The sequence below is a fragment of the Martes martes genome (genome assembly GCF_963455335.1).
Source record: "Martes martes genome assembly, chromosome: 8".
In the NCBI taxonomy this organism is placed as follows: domain Eukaryota; kingdom Metazoa; phylum Chordata; class Mammalia; order Carnivora; family Mustelidae; genus Martes; species Martes martes.
Window position 1 is genome coordinate 78,309,796 of NC_137895.1, and position 19,707 is coordinate 78,329,502.

The following is a 19,707-nucleotide window of genomic DNA, read 5'->3' on the forward strand; positions in this document are numbered from 1 at the left end:
AGTATAGAAGAGTAGAATAAAAAGTCATTTTTTAAAAATGGCAAGGCACAAGCCCCAAAGTATAAATATAACAAGTAAACAAGTAAGACCAAAAAAAAGTTTCAAAGTGAAGAAATAAAAGCTGGATAAATAGGATGGGATTGGATTATGAGAGGCCTTAAGTACGTAGCAAATAGATGAAAATTTTATAAAACAACTTGAGCAAAGCACCACTACAGGCTCTTTATGGGTTAAAAGTGTCCTTTTAGAAAGGATAAACTGGTAACAAAGCAGAGGAAGTGAGAGAGAGAGAAATCAGAAGCAAGGAATTCTGTCCAATTCTAACATTTATACGCCAGTTCAATAAATCGTCTGGTACTTGTGGAAGAACAGACTCACAATGAACCAACTGTGCCACCCATCACATTAATAAGTCCACCTATTATGAACAAGAAGTGGTAAACAGAACTGTAACACACCCTGAATTATTTCCCAAATATACCTATAATGAAGTTAAAAGGTACACTGAAAAGCGTATCAGTAAGAAGTGCTAGTCAATTAATATAAAATTACTTTTTCTTGTTCAGTACTATGACAAAAGAATTTGGCCAAATTTGACATAAGCATAAATTTTACAGTGTAAGTATTTACTTCATATAAAAGCAACATCACAAATAAAGGAATTTATAAAATAATTCGACACATGGCTTCCTTAAGTTACTTTGAGTACTACACTATTTACCAAAAGGTAAGAGACACATAATTTTTATAAACAGCTATTATGTAAATGATACTCTTGTCACACTTATTCATACACCCATTAAGAACTAGGTATTTATCATCCATAAAATAAATTATAATCTATATCAAATTAACAAAATGAAGCTATCTCAAACTTTCTTCTTTGTAATCAAACTCCTTCTAAAGAGAAGAAATGTGAGAAAAAAAAAATCTCAAGTTTGTGAAAACTAGATTACTCACCAGTAACTTGAGTTATCCTATTGGGTCTTTTCCCTCACAGATCCACCTCTCTTGCCCTTCTGTCCAGCATGAGAATCTTCCTGATGGGCATCCACTGGAACTGAGGGGGCATGCAGTACAGACGTATATGTAAGAAAGTTGGGGGGAGGGGATTTGGGAGATGCTAGAGACATGCTTCAGTGCACTTGCTTACCTTCCTGAAATTGGAAATTTCAACGGTTCCTTGGTCCTCGAGGCATTCACAATAACTTCAAAGAATGTGGATCTGTGGAGATTACCCAATAGGAGAACTCCAGTTACTGGTAAGTGATCCAGCTTTTTCTTCTCTAGCAGAATAAGAAGATTAATTTTATTTGAGATTATTAATACACGCAGAACTACAGAGGAAAGGGATGTAAATTCACCAGGTAACTGCACTTGCATGCCCCAAAGTAAACACAAAAACAATTTGCTAACTACAATGTCAACAGAAATGTCTGGCACTATCAGAAAGAGAAGGAAAAGAAAATATGATTTGAATGGTTTCGTTTTTAAATTCCCACTATAATGGCAGCTATATTTTAATATACAAAAATATCAGCTATTAGACTATTCCATTTTACTGAAACACCACCATCACTTTTTAATATTAGTACAAGGATAATTAGTTGATCAAAATCTGCCCTTTCTTAGCTAGCACTGTCATTAACATTCAACAAATTTTGGTGTAAAGGCCACAGTGAACTACAAATTACGAGACTTCAGATAAAAAACATCAATACAATTCCCTTTTATCACTCAATAAGTCTTTAAAATAGCCATTTGTCACCTCTAAGAAACCAAGCACACACACATATAAATGTATGCCAGGCCACTGATAAATAATAATAACAACAGATTTTAATTTAAATAACTTGTACAAAGTAGTACGGCCATAGTTTTGATTAACTGTTATGCTTTTTAAATAACTGCCTAAAATGGTCCTGTCATTAAAAACAACAACAACAGGGGCACCTGGATGGCTCAGTGGGTTAAGCCTCTGCCTTCAGCTCAGGTCATGATCTCAGGGTCCTGAGATCGAGCCCCGCATCGGTCTCTGTGCTCAGCAGGGAGCCTGCTTCCCCCCTCTCTCTGCCTGCCCCTCTGCCTACTTGTGATCTCTGTCTGTCAAATAAATAAATAAAATCTTTAAAAACAACAACAACAACAAAACCACTGACTTCTAACAAAAAGAAAAAAAAGGTCTGCTCAGAAGAATTTCATCTTCAAGCTCACATGAAAATATTCTATTACCTTTAACTCAATAAATACATAATGATCAGGTACATGTTTACTTTAATGTACTACAGAAATGATGACTTCAAACACTAGTTCCTGTTGAAGCTACAGATATGTTTCAGTAATACTCCTCCCTCTTACCATTATGTTGCTAAATAATTATCTACTACCATCAAAAAAAGAAGGTTTTTATGATTCTTAATTCAATGGAAACAAATCAAAGATAATGTATGGCTTTTCCTTTGTTTAAATATTTATTTGAGAAAGAAAGAGTGCAAGTACAGCATGGGTAGTCAGAGGAAGAGGAATAGAAAGTCTTAAGCAGACTCTGCACTGAGCTCAGAGCCCACCATGGGGCTCAATCTCACAACCCTGAGATCAGGACCTGAGCTGAAACCAAGAGTCCAACAGGTGCCCCAGCTTTTCCTTTGTTTTAAAAGTAAGGGGGATACAGACCTGTACCCCTGACATAAATAATACATTATATGTTAATTTAAAAAAATTAAATACTAAATAAATAGAAGTAAGCAGGATAAAACGGTGTATAAACTTATCATTCAACAAAAACAAGTTGAAAATGTAATTCTAATGAAAATGTTACATTTCACTCATTATGAGATGTTTGTATTTAGTAAAGGTTGACTTCACATGTCAAGATTTTTGCTAGATTCCTACTTAATTTAAAGATACAAACTGTCTTGGAAAAAATCATATACTTTTTAAAATAAATCTGAGTTTTAAAAAATAATAATTGCTGCATTTGTTTTTAAATGACTCATTCACACAGACAGGGACACTATACAGACCTCCATTTCTAACTGTAATACAGAAATAAATACCAAAAGGGTCTCCTCTAGTCACCTCTTCTAGATTCCTAATTAACTACTATTACCTGAGAGTGAGCAAGTACCTGGTGCAAAGGTCCTACATGTTTGGATTAATAAAACAGATAAGGTGCAATAATGCAAATATTTCATCCTTTTGGTATAAGCTAGAAAAAAAGATGTCACTAAGAAATAAAAATTTCCAATTTTTATTTATAGCAAATTCAGTCTCCAATTAGACTCATCTTATGAATTTAAAATAGAATCAACTGCATTTTTCGGGGTGCCTGGGTGGCTCAGTCATCTAACATCTGCCTTCAGCTCAGGTCATGATCCCAGGATCCCGGGATGGAGCCCAGCATGGGCCTCCTTGCTCGGCGGGAAGCCAGCTTCTCCCTTTCCTACTCCCCCTACTTCTGTTCCCTCTCTTACTGTGTCTCTCTCTGTCAAATAAATAAATAAAAATCTTTAAAATTAAAAAAATTTTTAAAAAAAAGAATCAACTGCATTTTTCAAGTAACTCAAGAGAATTAAAATATCTTGAAAATATTTTAAAGTAACCAAAAAGGTCACTTAGAGACCAGCATTGAAAGCAGTTTGTTACCATCATGCTATAAGTTCAACTTACATGAATTTTATCAAAATAACTTAGAAAAGAAATTCCAGAAATTAGGATGCTCTATTCAAAACTATCTTGTGTAAGCTCTAATAATTACAACACTTATCCACAAAAAGGTACTCCTCAGTAATTAAGAATGAAAATCAAGCATTTCAGTAATGAACATCTACTCCATAAAATCAATCTGAACTTGTAAAAAAACTGGTCAGAAAAAACTGTGGTAGTTAACTTTCACTTCCAATATTACTCACTGGGTTGAACATTATATTTTAGCTAGAAGCAACTTAAATCACAACTGGTTGTGATGACTCCAGGTACTTTATTCTCTAATTATCAATTAAGATTTAAAATTCTAATGTAAGGTATTATGGCTGTGGAACGTTGTTCACGGTAAATCGTGGACTTGGAATCTTGTAACAGCATAACAAAATTTAATATTATACACATATTCACACATATTTAAGTGATGTTATTGATGGCTCATATGTAAACAAACATGGGGGGGATGTGTGTTTATATCTGAATTGAATTGACTCCTTTATGACTTACTGCCCTTTCAGTCTCATGATATACTACCTTCAAGGTCCCCAAATTATAATCCCATTTCCTAATTAAAATTTTCCTTTCCCTCAGTTTCCCTCAGTTTAATCCCATTACAGCAATCCATTGAGAAACAAATAAAACAAGTACTATTTTCTTGTTAACGTAAATTAACTTAAAATCAAGATGGCAAAAACTATATTCATCAGTAAAATAAGGTAACAACGGAACCTAGTTTGCAGGACAGTAGAACGAATTAAGGTAACTAAAACATTTGAAGGGGCGCCTGAGTTGCTCAGTGGGTTAAAGCCTCTGCCCTTGGCTCAGGTCATGATCCCAGAGTCCTGGGATCTAGCCCTGCATTGGGATCTCTACTCAACAGGGAGCCTGCTTCCCCTCCTCTCTCTCTGCCTGCCTCTCTGCCTACTTGTGATCTCTGTCTGTCAAATAAATAAATAAAATCTTTAAAAATAAATAAATAATGGGGCGCCTGGGTGGCTCAGTGGGTTAAAGCCTCTGCCTTTGGCTCAGGTCATGATCTCAGGGTCCTGGGATCGAGCCCCGCATCGGGCTCTCTGCTCATCGGGGAGCCTGCTTCCCTTCCTCTCTCTCTCTGCCTGCCTCTCTGCCTACTTGTGATCTCTGTCAAATAAACAAAATCTTTAAAATAAATAAATAAATAAATAAAACAAATAAACAAACAAACATTTGGAAACAATGCCCAGAATCTAACTATGTATCAAACTGTTGATATAACCACCCAGAAATGGTTTTCAAATAATTCTACATATCTTTAGAGGGATATAGTCTAAGGACTAAAAGAAATACATAAAGAAATTCTAAACTTACAGATTTATTGTTTGTTATTTATTTTGGCACTATTATTTTGAAACTATATTCTTTATACTGCAAGATAAACAAAGTACTTTATGTTACTAATTAGGAATCACAACTTACAGCATAAAAGCCATAAGAACATGTTAATATTAAAATTGAATTCCAAATACCGCTATACATTTGTGATTTTTTTAGAAATACATATAATTTGGAAATAGCTAATGAAATATTTCAGGCAGCAGTTAATAAATCACTATTATTATCACACCAATATATAAATTATTATCTAATACTACAGTATAAAAATTACATCTGCTAATACTACAAAACTAAACTCATTAATAGCATAATCATACCAACATATAGATTATATCTGCTAATACTACAAAACCAGGCATTACATTAGACTTACTTTACTAAAGGAAGTTACACGACTTCAAAAGTTGCCAGAAACATTTATACAAATTGCTTTCCATATTGAAATACCTGATTTTTATAAGCTAGAATTTTACAACTGTTGACAAATCCTAAAATGAAAATATGAGAAAAACAGTATTTATTCATGTTTTTTACTGACATTTGATGGTAAAGGTACTAATACTCAAATTGTTTGGAAGCTAAAGGGGAAGGATGATAGCAGCTAAGATCTACCTCCCTAGAACCCCTGTTTTGGACAGAAGAATTTTTTTTTATGATTTTATTTATTTATTTGACAGAGAGAGGGCACGCACTAGCAGGGGGAGCAGCAGAGGCAGAGGGAGAAGCAGGCTCCCCACTGAGGAGGGAGCCGGATGTAGGACTTGATCCCAGGACCCTGGGATCATGACCTTAGCCGAAGGCAGACACTTAACCGACTGAGCCATCCAGGCACCCTAGTGACTCATTTCTAAGGAACAGAATTTAGCAGAGTAACAGGATATCACACCCAAAATTAGTTTATAAAAAGACTGGCTTTCGTTTGGGGGGCTCTGGCTCAGATACCTTGCTTTGGAGTAAACAAGCTACCATACTGTGAGCAGCCCCACAGAGAAGCCCATGAGGCCAAGAAACTGAGGTCTCTGGCCAACAGCCAGAGTCCTGAGGCCTGCTGACAGCCACGTGAGTAACCTGGAAGCAGGTGTTCTAAGTTCTGACAAACACATGAGTAAGTTTGCAAATGGATCCTCCCTCAGTTAAGCTTGAGACCCTGAACCAGAATCACCTGATACGCTGCTTCCGAATCCTCGACTCAAAAAAAAGGGTGGGGGGGATAAGATATTGATTTGGGGGTAATCTGTTACACAGTACACAAATAGATAACTAATAAGAAAGCTTTACATAAGTAATTAGTATTAAGCTAAAAGTGATAAATCAAATGCCAATAAGCTGTCTAAATGGAAACTCATAGAAAAATAATACCTATGAATCGATGGATGGGGTCCCAATTTTGATCTGGTTCTTGGTTTTTAGGTCCAAAAATTCAACCTAAAGCTAAAGCAGATAAAATACAACGACAGAATTCTATCAACCAATTTCACCAAACTGATTAATAAGTCAGAGTATTTCCTTCCCAGTATCAACATATTCGGACAGGGCCAAAGCATTAACAAAGACTTGCATAATGCACAGACTAAGTGTATAGTAGCAGCCCTGAAACTGGTTACTGCATCTACAAACTACTTTTTTTTTACTTGAATGATGTTAAGAACTAGTTAATATAATGAAGACTACATTACCACGACCCCAGAATAAAGTATTCTAGTGACCATCAAATAGCATCTTACTTCCTACCACCTCTTATACTATGCTAAATATTAACCAACTGTCCAGTGCTATGATGCTGTATGGTTTTTCTTTTACATCATTTTATGTTCTACTCATTCTTCCTAGGGATACCTTAATCACATTAATTGATCTTCAATAATATTATCTTCAATAATCTTCCTAATTTAACAGATAGCCCAGGTCCCTTAATTAAGCACATTTTATAAACTGTATCTTAAAATGGTATACTTCATATCAATATCATCTATTGTCAATATCATCAATATCATCTATTCAATATCATCTATTCTTTATAGCTTCTAGTCCAAGGAAACATTTTTCTGATCCTAGTCCAAAACGTCAGAAGCATCATATGTAATCACTTATACACCAACTATAGTTAGTATCCAAGTTAACACACAAAAATAACAGTTAATGGTCCTCTCAATGACAACAATTATGCCAGCATGTCTAACCTTTCTTTACTCTGTAATTGTTTTCTCAACTTTTGATATTAAAATTAATCTGACCAGGGGCGCCTGGGTGGCTCAGTGGGTTAAAGCCTCTGCTTTCGGCTCAGGTCATGATCTCAGGGTCCTGGGATCGAGCCCCGCATCGGGCTCTCTGCTTAGCGGGAAGCCTGCTTTCCCCCTCTCTCTCTGTCCGTCTCTCTGCCTACTTGTGATCTCTCTGTCAAATAAATAAAATCTTTAAAAATAAAAAAAAAAAAATTAATCTGACCAAATTCTAAAGCCTGTATTAGTTTTCAAAGCAATTCTTAATAACCATCTGTAAAACGTTTAAGTGCACATTTTCTGTATAAAACTGATTTTATAAAACAATGGCAAATTTTCTAACATAAATTCCAATACAGTCTAAAGTCAACAGTGATAGTTTTCAAACTACTGCCTATATTCTAAATAATAACTTTGTTATTCAGCACTCGTAAAATCTGAATCAACAACCACATCAAACCCAATATACTCCACAGATAACTATTACTTTATGAACCAAACACAGTTTTATGAGAAGTGCTGTGATTTGCTTGGTTAGATGATCAATAGAGTGCTATGATTCATTCCTTCTAAAAACAGAAGAGCTTCTTTAAACCATACATGCTCCCCCGCACAATTATGCAATTACATTTACTTAGCACTTAAAAAATTCTTGATACCAAGATGGACCCAATTATTTAAATTAAGTCTATTAATTTTTGTACCTATAATGAGGAGCTACCTGTAAAAGTACAGGCTTAATGATAGATTTTACTAAATAATCAGAGCATTCTTCCTTGAGAAAGTTAGATTACTAACATAGTTTTACTCATCTCCTGTCAGGACCTATCAATATTAACTTCTTCTATTTAACCTATAGATAGAACTACTGTAGCTTTCATGAAAAGCCGAGTACAAGCATTATGCACGATTATTATCTTGTTAAAACTTAAAAATTTTAACACCTATTAAAATAAACATTACACAGAATGCAAGGGAAAAATTAAGATTCTATCCGATGAAAGGCCATTTGACATAGCTCACATTTTGACATCCTCTCCTTTTGAAAATCTCTTCCCTGTTTCTGTAACATTACACTCCCCTGGGTTTCTTTCTCCCTATTACCCCTTCTCCTCTAATTCTTTCTTTGTCTTGGTGGGACACTCTTCTTCTACCATCACAAAAACGTAGTGATGTTTCTCAAGTTTCTGTCTTGGGTTCTCTTTTCTCATGCTATGCAGTCTGCTCTCTCCTTGATCTGTTTTGCCTACTCCCAAAGCTTCAACTCGATCATGTATGCTGATGACTACCAAGTATATATTTATAGCCCTATTTTCCTTCATAAACTTAAGCCCCACATAGCCAACTGTCTCACAGATTTCCCTCAGATACCTGAACTTCAACAAATCTAAAAGTGAAATACTACCTTTCCCCAAAACTCTCTATCCTCCTATTTCCTATGTCAATGAAAAGCACATTTACAAAGCTGCTTACCTGAGCCGGACTCCTGGGATTCATCTTTGATTCTTCCCTCTCTACAACCCAACTTCCTACCTCCCAGAACCATATCCAGCCACTCATCAAATCCTATAAATTTTCTTCTAAATATATCTAGAATCTATGCATTTCTGTCTCCCACTGGCATTATCCTTGTTCAGGACTACTGTCTCTTGGGTAGGCTATTGTAATGGCTTCCACTAAATGGTTTCTCTGCCTCTAGTTCAGATTCAACAAACAAGCAAGCATGACATAAGAATAAAACGCTATTGGTTGTGGTTTAAACGATATATTATACTGATGGCAAAAGAAAACATTTTTTAAACTGTTAAAAAAAGTTGAGTAAGAAAATAACTTTGATTAATACAAGTTCTTTTGTCAAGTAAAATGGGCATAATAAAACATATTCTATCCAACTCACAGACTCCTGAAATAAAATGATATAGGTGTTCCTTAGAAAACAAGAAGTGGAAAACAGCTTAAAGCAGCAATCAGATAAATGATAAAGAGCCTTTGCAGTCAAGCATTATCAATACCTATGCAAGACACAGTGACAGGCACTGGGAATTTTTATTAATATAACTTATAATTATTATCATTATTATTAACTAAAAACTATGCTAAGTTCCTTACATCATTTATCACACTGAATCATCACCATAAAGCCATATGGTTATAGGGCTATAAATGGCAAGGTGGAGACTTAAGCTGAAATGTGATTCCAGGACAAATGATACTGCTCTCCAAGAGATTACAATCCTGGAAAGAAGAAAGAAACAGAAACAAAATGATTTCAATATACTATGTAATTACAATCATCACATTTTTGCATAGAATGCTTCAAGAGTAACTGAAAGGACATTCATTCTGGCCTAGAGATAAAGAAATGTTTCTTGAGAGATGATACCTGAGCACTCATAAAAATTAAGAAAGAGGGGCACCTGGGCAACTCAGTGGGTTAAAGCCTCTGCCTTAGGCTCAGGTCATGATCCCAGGGTCCTGGGACCAAGTCCCGCATCGCATTGGGCTCTCTGCTCAGCAGGGAGCCTGCTTCCCTTCCTCTCTCTCTGCCTGCCTCTCTGCCTAATTGTGATCTCTGTCAAATAAATACATAAAATCTTAAAAAAAAAAAAAAATTAAGAAAGAAACTGTGAAGGACTGTAGAGTGCAAGGTAGAAGAAACAGCATAATATACCAGAAGACAAAAGTGGCATAAAAAGATGATCAACATGCTTTCTGACAATTCAATCCTGGAAACAAACTTACTCTTTAACTATGGCAAACTATGTTTAAAAATGCTGTTTCTAACTGTTCAATTCTTAAGTCTATAGACACTGCTTACCACTATTGTACTACTAAAGTGCTTTTTATTTTCTTATTATTTTTTAAAAGGTTTTATTTATTTATTTGACAGAGAGACACAGCAAGAGAGGGAACACAAGCAGGGGGAGTAGGAGAGGGAGAAGCAGGCTTCCTGCTGAGCAGGGAGCCCCATGCGCTGCTAGATCCCAGGACTCTGGGATCATGACCTGAGCTGAAGGCAGACACTTAACGATCCCAAGACCCTGCTATCATGACCTGAGCTGAAAGCACACACTTAACGACTGAGCTGCCCAGGCGCCCCTAAAGTTAAAACTTTTACTGGTAAGCCCCAATGTTTATGTGACAAGTCACACTAAGTTACTCGGACACACACACACACCCTGCAGGCACAAATAGGGTAGGAAACAAGAAGAGGGAGGCAGGGGGAGAGGTAGGTGAAATTCTCCCTGAAGCAATTTTTGGAAATGTTATCTTTTAGTAGAAAACACTTGTTCTTATGCTCTGGTTTTGTTAGAGCATACCTGAACCCACATGCTTGACAAAGGGGACCGTTATACACCTAAATTACATCACCACTCATGTATCTGATTGTTTAAGCTAAAATTTATTGAAGACTTACTATATGCTAGGCACTCTGTTAAGTACTTTATAAGAATTATCTCAATTAATCTTCACAACTCTATGAGGTAGGTGCTATTATCAAGTCCATTGTATAAAAATAAAAACTGAGGCTCAAAAAGTTGATTAACTTTCACAAGGTCAGACAAGCAGTAAGTGGTGGGTAGGACAAATAGTTAAACCCAAACAATATAGCACTATAGTACTTAATGGCAGGAAACCCTGAAATAAATAAATAAATAAATAAGTATATAGATATATAGTGTTTTGTTTTGTTTTGTTTTTGCTTTGCTTTCCACCATGCTGAATACACATAAAAATTTAAAAAAGACGTGCCTGGATGGCTCAGTCGGTTAAGCATCTGCCTTCAGCTTGGACCATGATCCCAGGGTCCTGGGATGGAACCCTGCATCAGGCTCCCTGCTCAGCGGGAAGCCTGCTTCTCCCTCTCCCTCTGCCTGTTGCTACTCCCTGCTTGTACTCTCTCTGCCAAATAAATAAATAAAATCTGGAAAGAGGGAGGAATAAAAGACTTTTTAAGGGAGAAAGTTTCAAATCCACCCATCACTACACTAAACTTATTATTAGCTCATCTTTGAAATGTGAGGATAAGCGGTCCAGTTACAATTAACCTAGCCTGTGCTGAACAGAAGAATTTAGTGGTAGAAGACTAAATGGATGGAACGGGGCAGTGGTTTTTTAAAGAAAAAATGTTCTGATAGCAAAATATCTTTCGAAAATAAAAATTAAAAGAAATCCCAATAAATAAAGTGTATAAAAGCACAGATTATGTGGCTGAAGTGGAGTGTGGGAGCATGGAGCCCAACTTGCTTGCTCCCAGTGACAAGCAGTGAGATAACTTCTTAAGACTTCAGGGCTCCAATCAACACAATTAAAAACTTCTGAGCTCTTGGGGCGCCTGGGTGGCTCAGTGGGTTAAAGCCTCTGCCTTTGGCTCGGGTCATGATCTCAGGGTCCTGGGATCGAGCCCCGTGTCGGGCTCTCTGCTCAGCGGGGAGCCTGCTTCCTCCTTTCTCTGCCTACTTGTGATTTCTGTCTGTCAAATAAATAAATAAAAATCTTTAAAAAAAAAAAAACACAAAAAACTTCTGAGCTCTTCTGAGGGAAGGCTAGCTCATTTCCACTCCCAAGAAACCTCTTACTTGATTCTAACTGGCAAACACACCTTCTTTACTCAGTTATTTCCTGATACCTGCCCTCTCACAGGTTTCCCAAAGTCAGGCCTGAATGAGCTGTATGGATGAACGAATGTATGGCTGTGTACGGATATCAGAAACAGGGATAAGAAGGAGGAAGTGTTAACAGAGAAGGCACTTTTGAACATAAGAGTTCATGAGGGAAGTGTTGGCCAGAGAGGAGGCACCATAAACAGAGACACACCCACCCTTACCTGCCTATACACAAATGAACACCCATACATGCACGTACATGCCTACACACATGTGCACCCCGGAAAGAGTAAAGACCTTTGGAAAATGCAGTTCAAATGGAATGAGTATGTCAAAGCCTTGCCCACTTCACTAGATTATCCTGAAAAAAACTAGGGCAGTCCTTCTCAAATTTTAAGTGCATATTGAATAATCTAGAGATCCTGCTGAAATGCAGGTTCTGACTCATAAATCCTTGGTGGGACCTGAGCTTCTACATTTTTTTTAAAGGTTTTATTTATTTAAATAATCTCTACACGCATTGTGGGACATGAACTCACAACCCTGAGATCAAGAGTCACAGACTCCTCAAACTGAGCCAGCCAGCACCCTGAGATTCTGCATTTCCAAAAGCTCCCAGGTGATGTCTATGCCAGTGGTATTTGAACCACCTTTCAGTAGCAAGGGTCTACAAAACAGTATGCCCCAACAAGTTCTGTATTATAATAGAGAGGAAATAAACAAACAAACAAAAAAAACCCAGTCAAGTATGAGTGAGAAATGCTCAACGAACTAAGCTAAAACAAGTTCTACTGGAGGACTTCTCAGAACTTTTCATTTATTAAACTCCAAAGATAGGATACACCGTATTTTCCAAAATCTTGGCTTTTTTTTTTTTTTTTTCCCCAAAGAGCATTCCCTAGGACGGGTGTTTGTGAAGCATACTGAAGCCCAGAAAGAATCAAGTCAAGGGGAGAGCTATCTTGGGAAGTCTTGATTTAGAAGTCTCCTCCTTTCTCCCATGCTAAAGAAAGACACCTCAACTTCCACTTTTAAATGCTAATATCCATGGAATTTAAGAAACAAACATGAACGTAGAGGAAGGGAAGGAAAAATAAATTTAAGATAAAAACAGACAGGGAGGGTGCCAGGGTGGCTCAGAGGGTTAAGCCTCCGCCTTCGGCTCAGGTCATGATCTCAGGGTCCTGGGATCGAGTCCCGCATCGGGCTCTGTCAAATAAATAAGTAAAATCTTTAAATAAATAAATAAATAAATAAAACCCAGACAGGAAAGCAAACCAAGAGACTTTTTAAAAATTTTTTAAAAATGGGGCACCTGGGTGGCTCAGTGGGTTAAAGCCTCTGCCTTCGGCTCAGGGCATGATCCCAGGGTCCTGGGATCGAGCCCCGCATCGGGCTCTCTGCTCCGTGGAGAGCCTGCTTTCTCCTCTCTCTCTGCCTGCCTCTCTGCCTACTTGTGATCTCTGTCTGTCAAAGAAATAAATTTTTAAAAATCTAAAAAAAAAAATTTTTTTTTAAATTAACATATAATGTATTATTTGTTGCAGGAGTACAGGTCTGTGATTCATCAGTCTTACACAATTCACAGCACTCACCATACCACATACCATAAGAGACTCTTAACTCTAGAGAAAAAACTGTGGGTTGCAAGAGGGGAAGTGGATGGGGGGGAGGGATAATTAGGTGATTGGCATTAAGGAGGGCACTTAATGTAACAAGTGATGCATGTTACACGCAACTGATGAATCACTAACTTTACCCTGAACCTAATAATACACTGTATGTTCACTAAATTCAATTTAAATAAACAAACACTAATATCCACGTTTAAAGAAAGGAAACACATTTTAGAAGTAGCAATCTCTGGCTGGAGAGATGACAGGCATTCCTATTTTCCTTTTTTTTTTTTTTTAAAGATTTTATTTATTTATTCAGAGAGACAACTAGAGAGGGAACACAAGCAGGGGGAGTGGGAGAGGGAGAACAGGCTTGACACAGTGCAGGGAGCCCAAGGCGGGGCTAGATCCCAGAACCCTGGGATCACCACCTGAGCTGAAGGCAGGCGCTTAGTGACTGAGCTACCCAGGCACCTCCCTTCTATTTCTTCAGTATCTTCAAGGAATAAGTAATACTTTTATCATCAGAATGAGAGTTACTACCTTAAGAAAAAAATAACTCTATCCCCCATGTTCAGGTTGTTTATAGTTACACTTGAAACAATTACTTTATTCAGATTTACAGAACAAATAAAACAAAAAAGATATTCTAGTAAAGGAAGAACTGCTGGTGAAGTGAAGAAAATAAAGGAATCAGAACCTCTCAGAATGCAAGCAAGCTAGGGGGAAAAAAAAAAGGCAACCTAGAAATGAATATTAGTGAGGAGACTTTGGGCACTGGGGAGACCAAAAATAAATAGCAAAAAAGGATGGAAAAAGATGATAGAAGACCAAAACAATTTTGCCTTCTCTGCAAATGTGCCTAGAGCTCTACTTCTTGAGCAATCACCGTGCTGGCATCAAATATAAGCTACCTGCTGCTGTTATAGGTTGATCGTCCCTAGTACATCCTATAAAGTACGACAGTGTGCAGAAGAACCCTGATCAGACTACAAAACATGTAAAAATGAAGTGCTTTAACTCATGTCTAAAAATTGCCAGTAGACTGCACAAACTTTTTATTATTCACACACATTCATATACATACATATAGCCAAGTTGGTTATTAATTATACTATTAATGACTTTTCTTGTGTCGCCATAAAAGAGGGAAATAATATTCATAGGGATTTTTCTTCTAAGAAATACTATGATATCAAAGAAGTCAGGATACACTGCATAAAAAATGTTACTATAAAAAACATCAAAATGAAGTTTGTTAACATTTGCGCTTGAAAAATACTCATTATTTTGGGGCTGTCATTTTGTTCTTCATTTCCTATACTGCTAGCCCACTTTTAATATAAATTCTTATATTTGTTATAAGAAGTAGGATTAATGTCAGAAATTATCAAGACATACAGCACTAGATCTAGGTATACGAAATCTACAAGAAGAAATCCTTAAGAAGTTACTTGCTAGCAAATTTAAATGTTACCACAGCAAGGTGATTAAAAAGGACCAGAAATCCAAATATCGGAATTTGACATTAACAAGCTATTGACTTTTAAACAGTTATAATCTTTCCAGGCCTGTTTTCTTGCCTGCCAAGAGGATACTAGGCTAGAGCCATGAGTTTGAACAAACAGAAAAGACCTCACCCAGAAAATTGCTATGCTTTACCTGGCAGTTCTCAGTATAGCAACAAGAAATCCTCTAAACTGAGCTGAAAATCCCAGTCAGGAAGGATTTGCAAACAATGGTGGCCTCAACCTATTTCAGAAGTTTTAATACCAACATTTTTACCCCAAACCCCTCAAGATCTTTCCTCTGAAGACAATCTTCTCCCTCTATTACTAAGGTTTCAAGTTATAAAAACTAGCCTGTCTCAGGAAATGACTAAACACCATGGAAGCTCTTGAAAGGTTTCTTCCAGCTCTAAAATTCTCAGTAATTCTGTAATTTCCCATAATTAACAATATTGCAAAACGGAGTGCCTACTGAATCTTCTAGATATTATCATAGATCATGTAACAAAAGTCAGAGATTTTAACAACCATGAAAGCTAATAAACAAAACATGGTCAGTATTCAGTAAATACTCGTTAAATAATTTTTAAAATCACAAGGACATATTTTACATACTTGCTATACCACTAAAATTTCAAGCTATGAAAGATGATTATTTAAGGAAAATGAAAATGTATATTTTTTAAAAAACCTGTTTCATTAAATCTTGAATGGAAATTTAATACTCCACAAAATGCTAATCTTTCTACCAAAATATGCTGGTCCTCTAATACCTTAAAGAAAATAATAAGCAAAGAAGTCTTTCACTCAAATAGAATTTTATACATCTCTTTATGAGAGACAAAAGGATTGAAAAGATCAACTAGTAGTCAATCTTCATTTCACTCTAGGCTCTAACACTAATTTGTGATTTGATGACCATCTTCCTCTCCTCCACATAAGGTGATCTGATCAGCAAATGGAAGGAAATATAGGAAAACATTCTGAACACAGAAAATCACCACCTGAATAAATAAAGATACTGCTTTTACTGAATTCCTACCCTCCAGAAACCACCAAAAACAAAGTTAATTTTGTAGCAATACATTATATTCTTTCAAATATATACCTTAATAGTAATGGCTACCATTTAGTGAGCCACTCTAATGAAGGCTTTTCAGAAATTAACTCATTTCATTTTCTCAACAATGCTTTAAAACAAAACAACTGAGTAGCACACTGAAAATCACAGCCAATATAATCAGTAAGATAGCTGAGAAAGATGTTAAATTCAGTTCCATTATAAAATTATTCTATTCTCGGGGTGCCTGGTTGGCTCAGTGGGTTAAAGCCTCTGCCTTTGGCTCAGGTCATGATCTCAGGGTCCTGGGATGGAGCCCCGCATCAAGCTCTCTGCTCAGTGGGGAGCCTGCTTCCTCCTCTCTCTTTCTCTGCCTGCCTCTCTGCCTAGTTGTGATCTCTGTCTGTCAAATAAATAAATAAAATCTTTAAAAAAAAATTATTCTATTCTCAAAAAAGATGGTTTCTGGGATTATTAACTTCAATATATAAACATACAACAATCTATATCATCCTACGTAAATTTGTCACAGGCAAATAATTTAAGTTCTCTGAAATCTTACTTCAATTATATGAAAATTATTATCTTAAAAACAGCAGTTCCTTTTTAAAATATTCGTATTTATATACATATAGACCTATACAGGAAGAAAAAGAGAGGGTTTTACCTAATAGTGACGTGGCAGTTTCATTTGGCTTAAATTTCTTAAGAGAAAGCCAACTGATCAAACTGGAAATTGGCCATGATGTTAAAACACACTTAACCAAAAGGGCTTGACTCATAATGACTACAGCAATAACTGATTTCCTTCTTAACTTGAGCACAGGACTTCTCCAAAAACTAGGACTATGTTGGAAAATTAATTCTAAATTCCATCTTCTTTTTACTCATTAGCAAAAACCATTTATCTATCTTTCCTAGAACTCAAACTCTCTGAGTATGGAACTGGGTCTCATCCACGATTCTACAGTCCTAGCATAATTCCTGGCATATGGTATTTTTCATGAGGCATAGGCAGAATTCTAGAATTTTGTTCATGACCATTTACTTCTGATAATTCACACATGTATACATGAGAGTTCTTTTCCAAATGACTTAGACAACCTGTGTCAGAATTACTTCTTCAAAGCTTATATTTAAAAAAAAAATACAATTTTTCCTTTCTAGTATGTATACTCCTCTTTCAACAAACTTTTCCTGAACACCTATTATTTCCCAGGTACTTTGTCAAGTATCTTTGAAAAAGGTAATGAAAAGCTCATAGTTCCCTTAAACTCATCAAGAGAGTAAATGCATACATGTAGCACAACTCTAATATGCTAAATGATATGATGATAAGCATCACAAACTGAGGGACTATTCAGATTCTAAAATGAGAATATGGCTACTCTCACAACTTTAACCAAAGAGCCACCCTCCTCTCTCTGGATAATTCATCCTCTTAGAATATTCAGCTTCATGAGAAAGACAAAAATCAAGCCTAAATTTATAAAGAAATGCTAAAGCTTGATGAAGATCACAATCAGAGGTATGCACAAAAGACAAAGGAAGGCATGTTTTGGTTGGGTCAAAGAGAACAGAGCCATGAACTACATTTTGAAGAATAAGCAGTTACCTCGGTAGGCAAAACGGTAACAGAACTGTAAAAAATATCAGCAAGTAATCCTGTTAGTCTGACTCTGGACAACTGGAAATAGTAAAGAAGCACAAGATGAGGGAAAATTCCATTATTTCTTTAATGTCTGCCTAATTTCTACAGTCGTATAGGTGGCTGCTAATTTATATAACTGATTCATCTTTAAAAGTAACAAGTTCATAGGTAAAAGATTATCTCAATCACATAAAGTAAAAATTAGTTCCATTTTAATTATAATTAAATTTAATTTGTTTGTTAACTTTAAACTGTAAATTCAAACAAATGCAAAATCTGAATTCTAAACTATTTTTCAATTAAACGATCTCAAATATCACAAATCTATGTTTGGCATATTCCAGTTGTGGACAAGCCCTCAGTATCAACTATCTAACTTTTAAAATCACCCAACAGAAAATCTAAAATTTAGTCAAGGAATAAAATATATTTCATAATATAGTGTACTCTTTCATGACTTCAGTAGTTTACTTTAGTCAAGAAATACTTCCCATTTTTAGCCATGCTACGCAAATTTCAAAAATCTGAACAAGACCTATATAAGTGTTATGAGATAAGAATAATAAGCAATTTTCTAAAGTTATACCATAAAAATGCTAAGGTATTCACGCACATTATCATCCTTGAAATATGAAACTAATATACTGTTATATATTAAATTAAAAATGGTAAAGTTAAAAATGTTTCAGAATTGAGATGCAAATTATTTTTCTTTTTTTACTTGCACACGTTTTTTACGTATATGACAAGAACAAATATAGTAACAGAAAAAAGTACATAAAAGAGATGCAATAGTTCTTTACGTTAATTCTTCAAAATAACCACATATTGTGTTACTACATTACTATGTTATAAAAATACTATTTCTATGTTTAAAGACAAAGATATGAAGATTCAGGGCCACTCATCTCAGTTACTAGTCTACTGTAAACACTTGCTTTGAATCAAATAATAACAACAAAATACAAGACAAAGTTGTGAAATATTTTAAAAAAGTAATGCTAAAATACATACCTACAAATTATAAACAAAATAGTCTGATAACATTTACACAGTCCTAAAAGTTATTGGGGGGTGCCTGCGTGGCTCAGTTGGAAGAAGGTGTGACCCTTGATCCCAGGGTCCTGAGTTCAAGCCCCATGCTGGGTATAGAGATTACTCAAAATAAATAAATAAACTTTTAAAAAGTTATTAGAAAAGCAATGCTAGGTGTCAAATAGCAAGAATAAAATTTAAAGGAACGTTAGCTGAAAAAGTTTAAGTGCCTACAATATTCCAACTACTTTTCTAGCTTCTGGGGATACCAAAGAGGGTAAGACTGCCCAGAAAGGCAGATAAACATCTAGATGATATTTCTACAACATGGTGATTCTCTAGGAATAATTACATATACATTTACATAGAATGAATCAATAAAACAGTTGGGGTGGGGAGGCTGTAACCCAAAAGGATTTAAGAAGGGCCATTTGATGAAAACACTTCAGTGCTGATGCAGCATTAGATTGGGTGGGATTTGCAGCAGGAAACAAAGGTAGGAAGGCATTTCAGAGACAGATAATATAGCTTTGAATACCACACTCAGGATCTCAATCTTTGGTCAATGAAGAGATCTTTATTCACTGGAGATCTCTCTCTCTCTCTCTCTTTTTTTTTTTTAAATAAAGGGACCTGCATAGTCACACAGTTTCAAAAAACATACTGAAGATAATGTTAGCAGCATTGTGGAAAAGAGACCAATTTGTCATAATTCATAAGAGAAATGACATAGGCTTCTAAACTACAGCAACATAAACTAGAAAAAGGACAGATATGAGAGACAATCCAAAGACAGGACATGGGAGATGATAAGTTAGAATCAGAGTTGAGACAATGATAGTTTCTGGCTTGGATTCCAGAAAGTTTATGCCACGTACAAAGTGAAGTACATAGAGAAGAAGCCAGCTTTCAGCGCGTAGAAACTGATTTCAGAG

General features: G+C 35.9%; 1 protein-coding gene across 5 annotated transcripts in view; it reads right to left on the minus strand.

The window, feature by feature from the left end:
* YAF2 (YY1 associated factor 2) overlaps positions 1–19,707 on the minus strand; it is a 73,499-nt gene that overhangs the window by 46,689 nt on the left and 7,103 nt on the right. Inside the window, exons 5-7 of one of the 5 annotated variants that reach the window (XR_013967241.1) lie at positions 9,405–9,530; positions 6,436–6,507; positions 1,154–1,225 (exon numbers count right to left, since the gene is read on the minus strand). The exons of 3 other annotated variants lie outside the window; for them this stretch is intronic. Coding sequence is in view for 1 of the 2 variants with exons in the window: in XM_080810718.1 (XP_080666844.1) it covers positions 1,154–1,225 (72 nt within the window). In the remaining variant the exon portion in view is untranslated. Of the gene's footprint in view, positions 1–1,153; positions 1,226–6,435; positions 6,508–9,404; positions 9,531–19,707 lie in introns of those variants that run through there. One more of the 5 variants, XM_080810718.1, reaches the window with a different exon arrangement.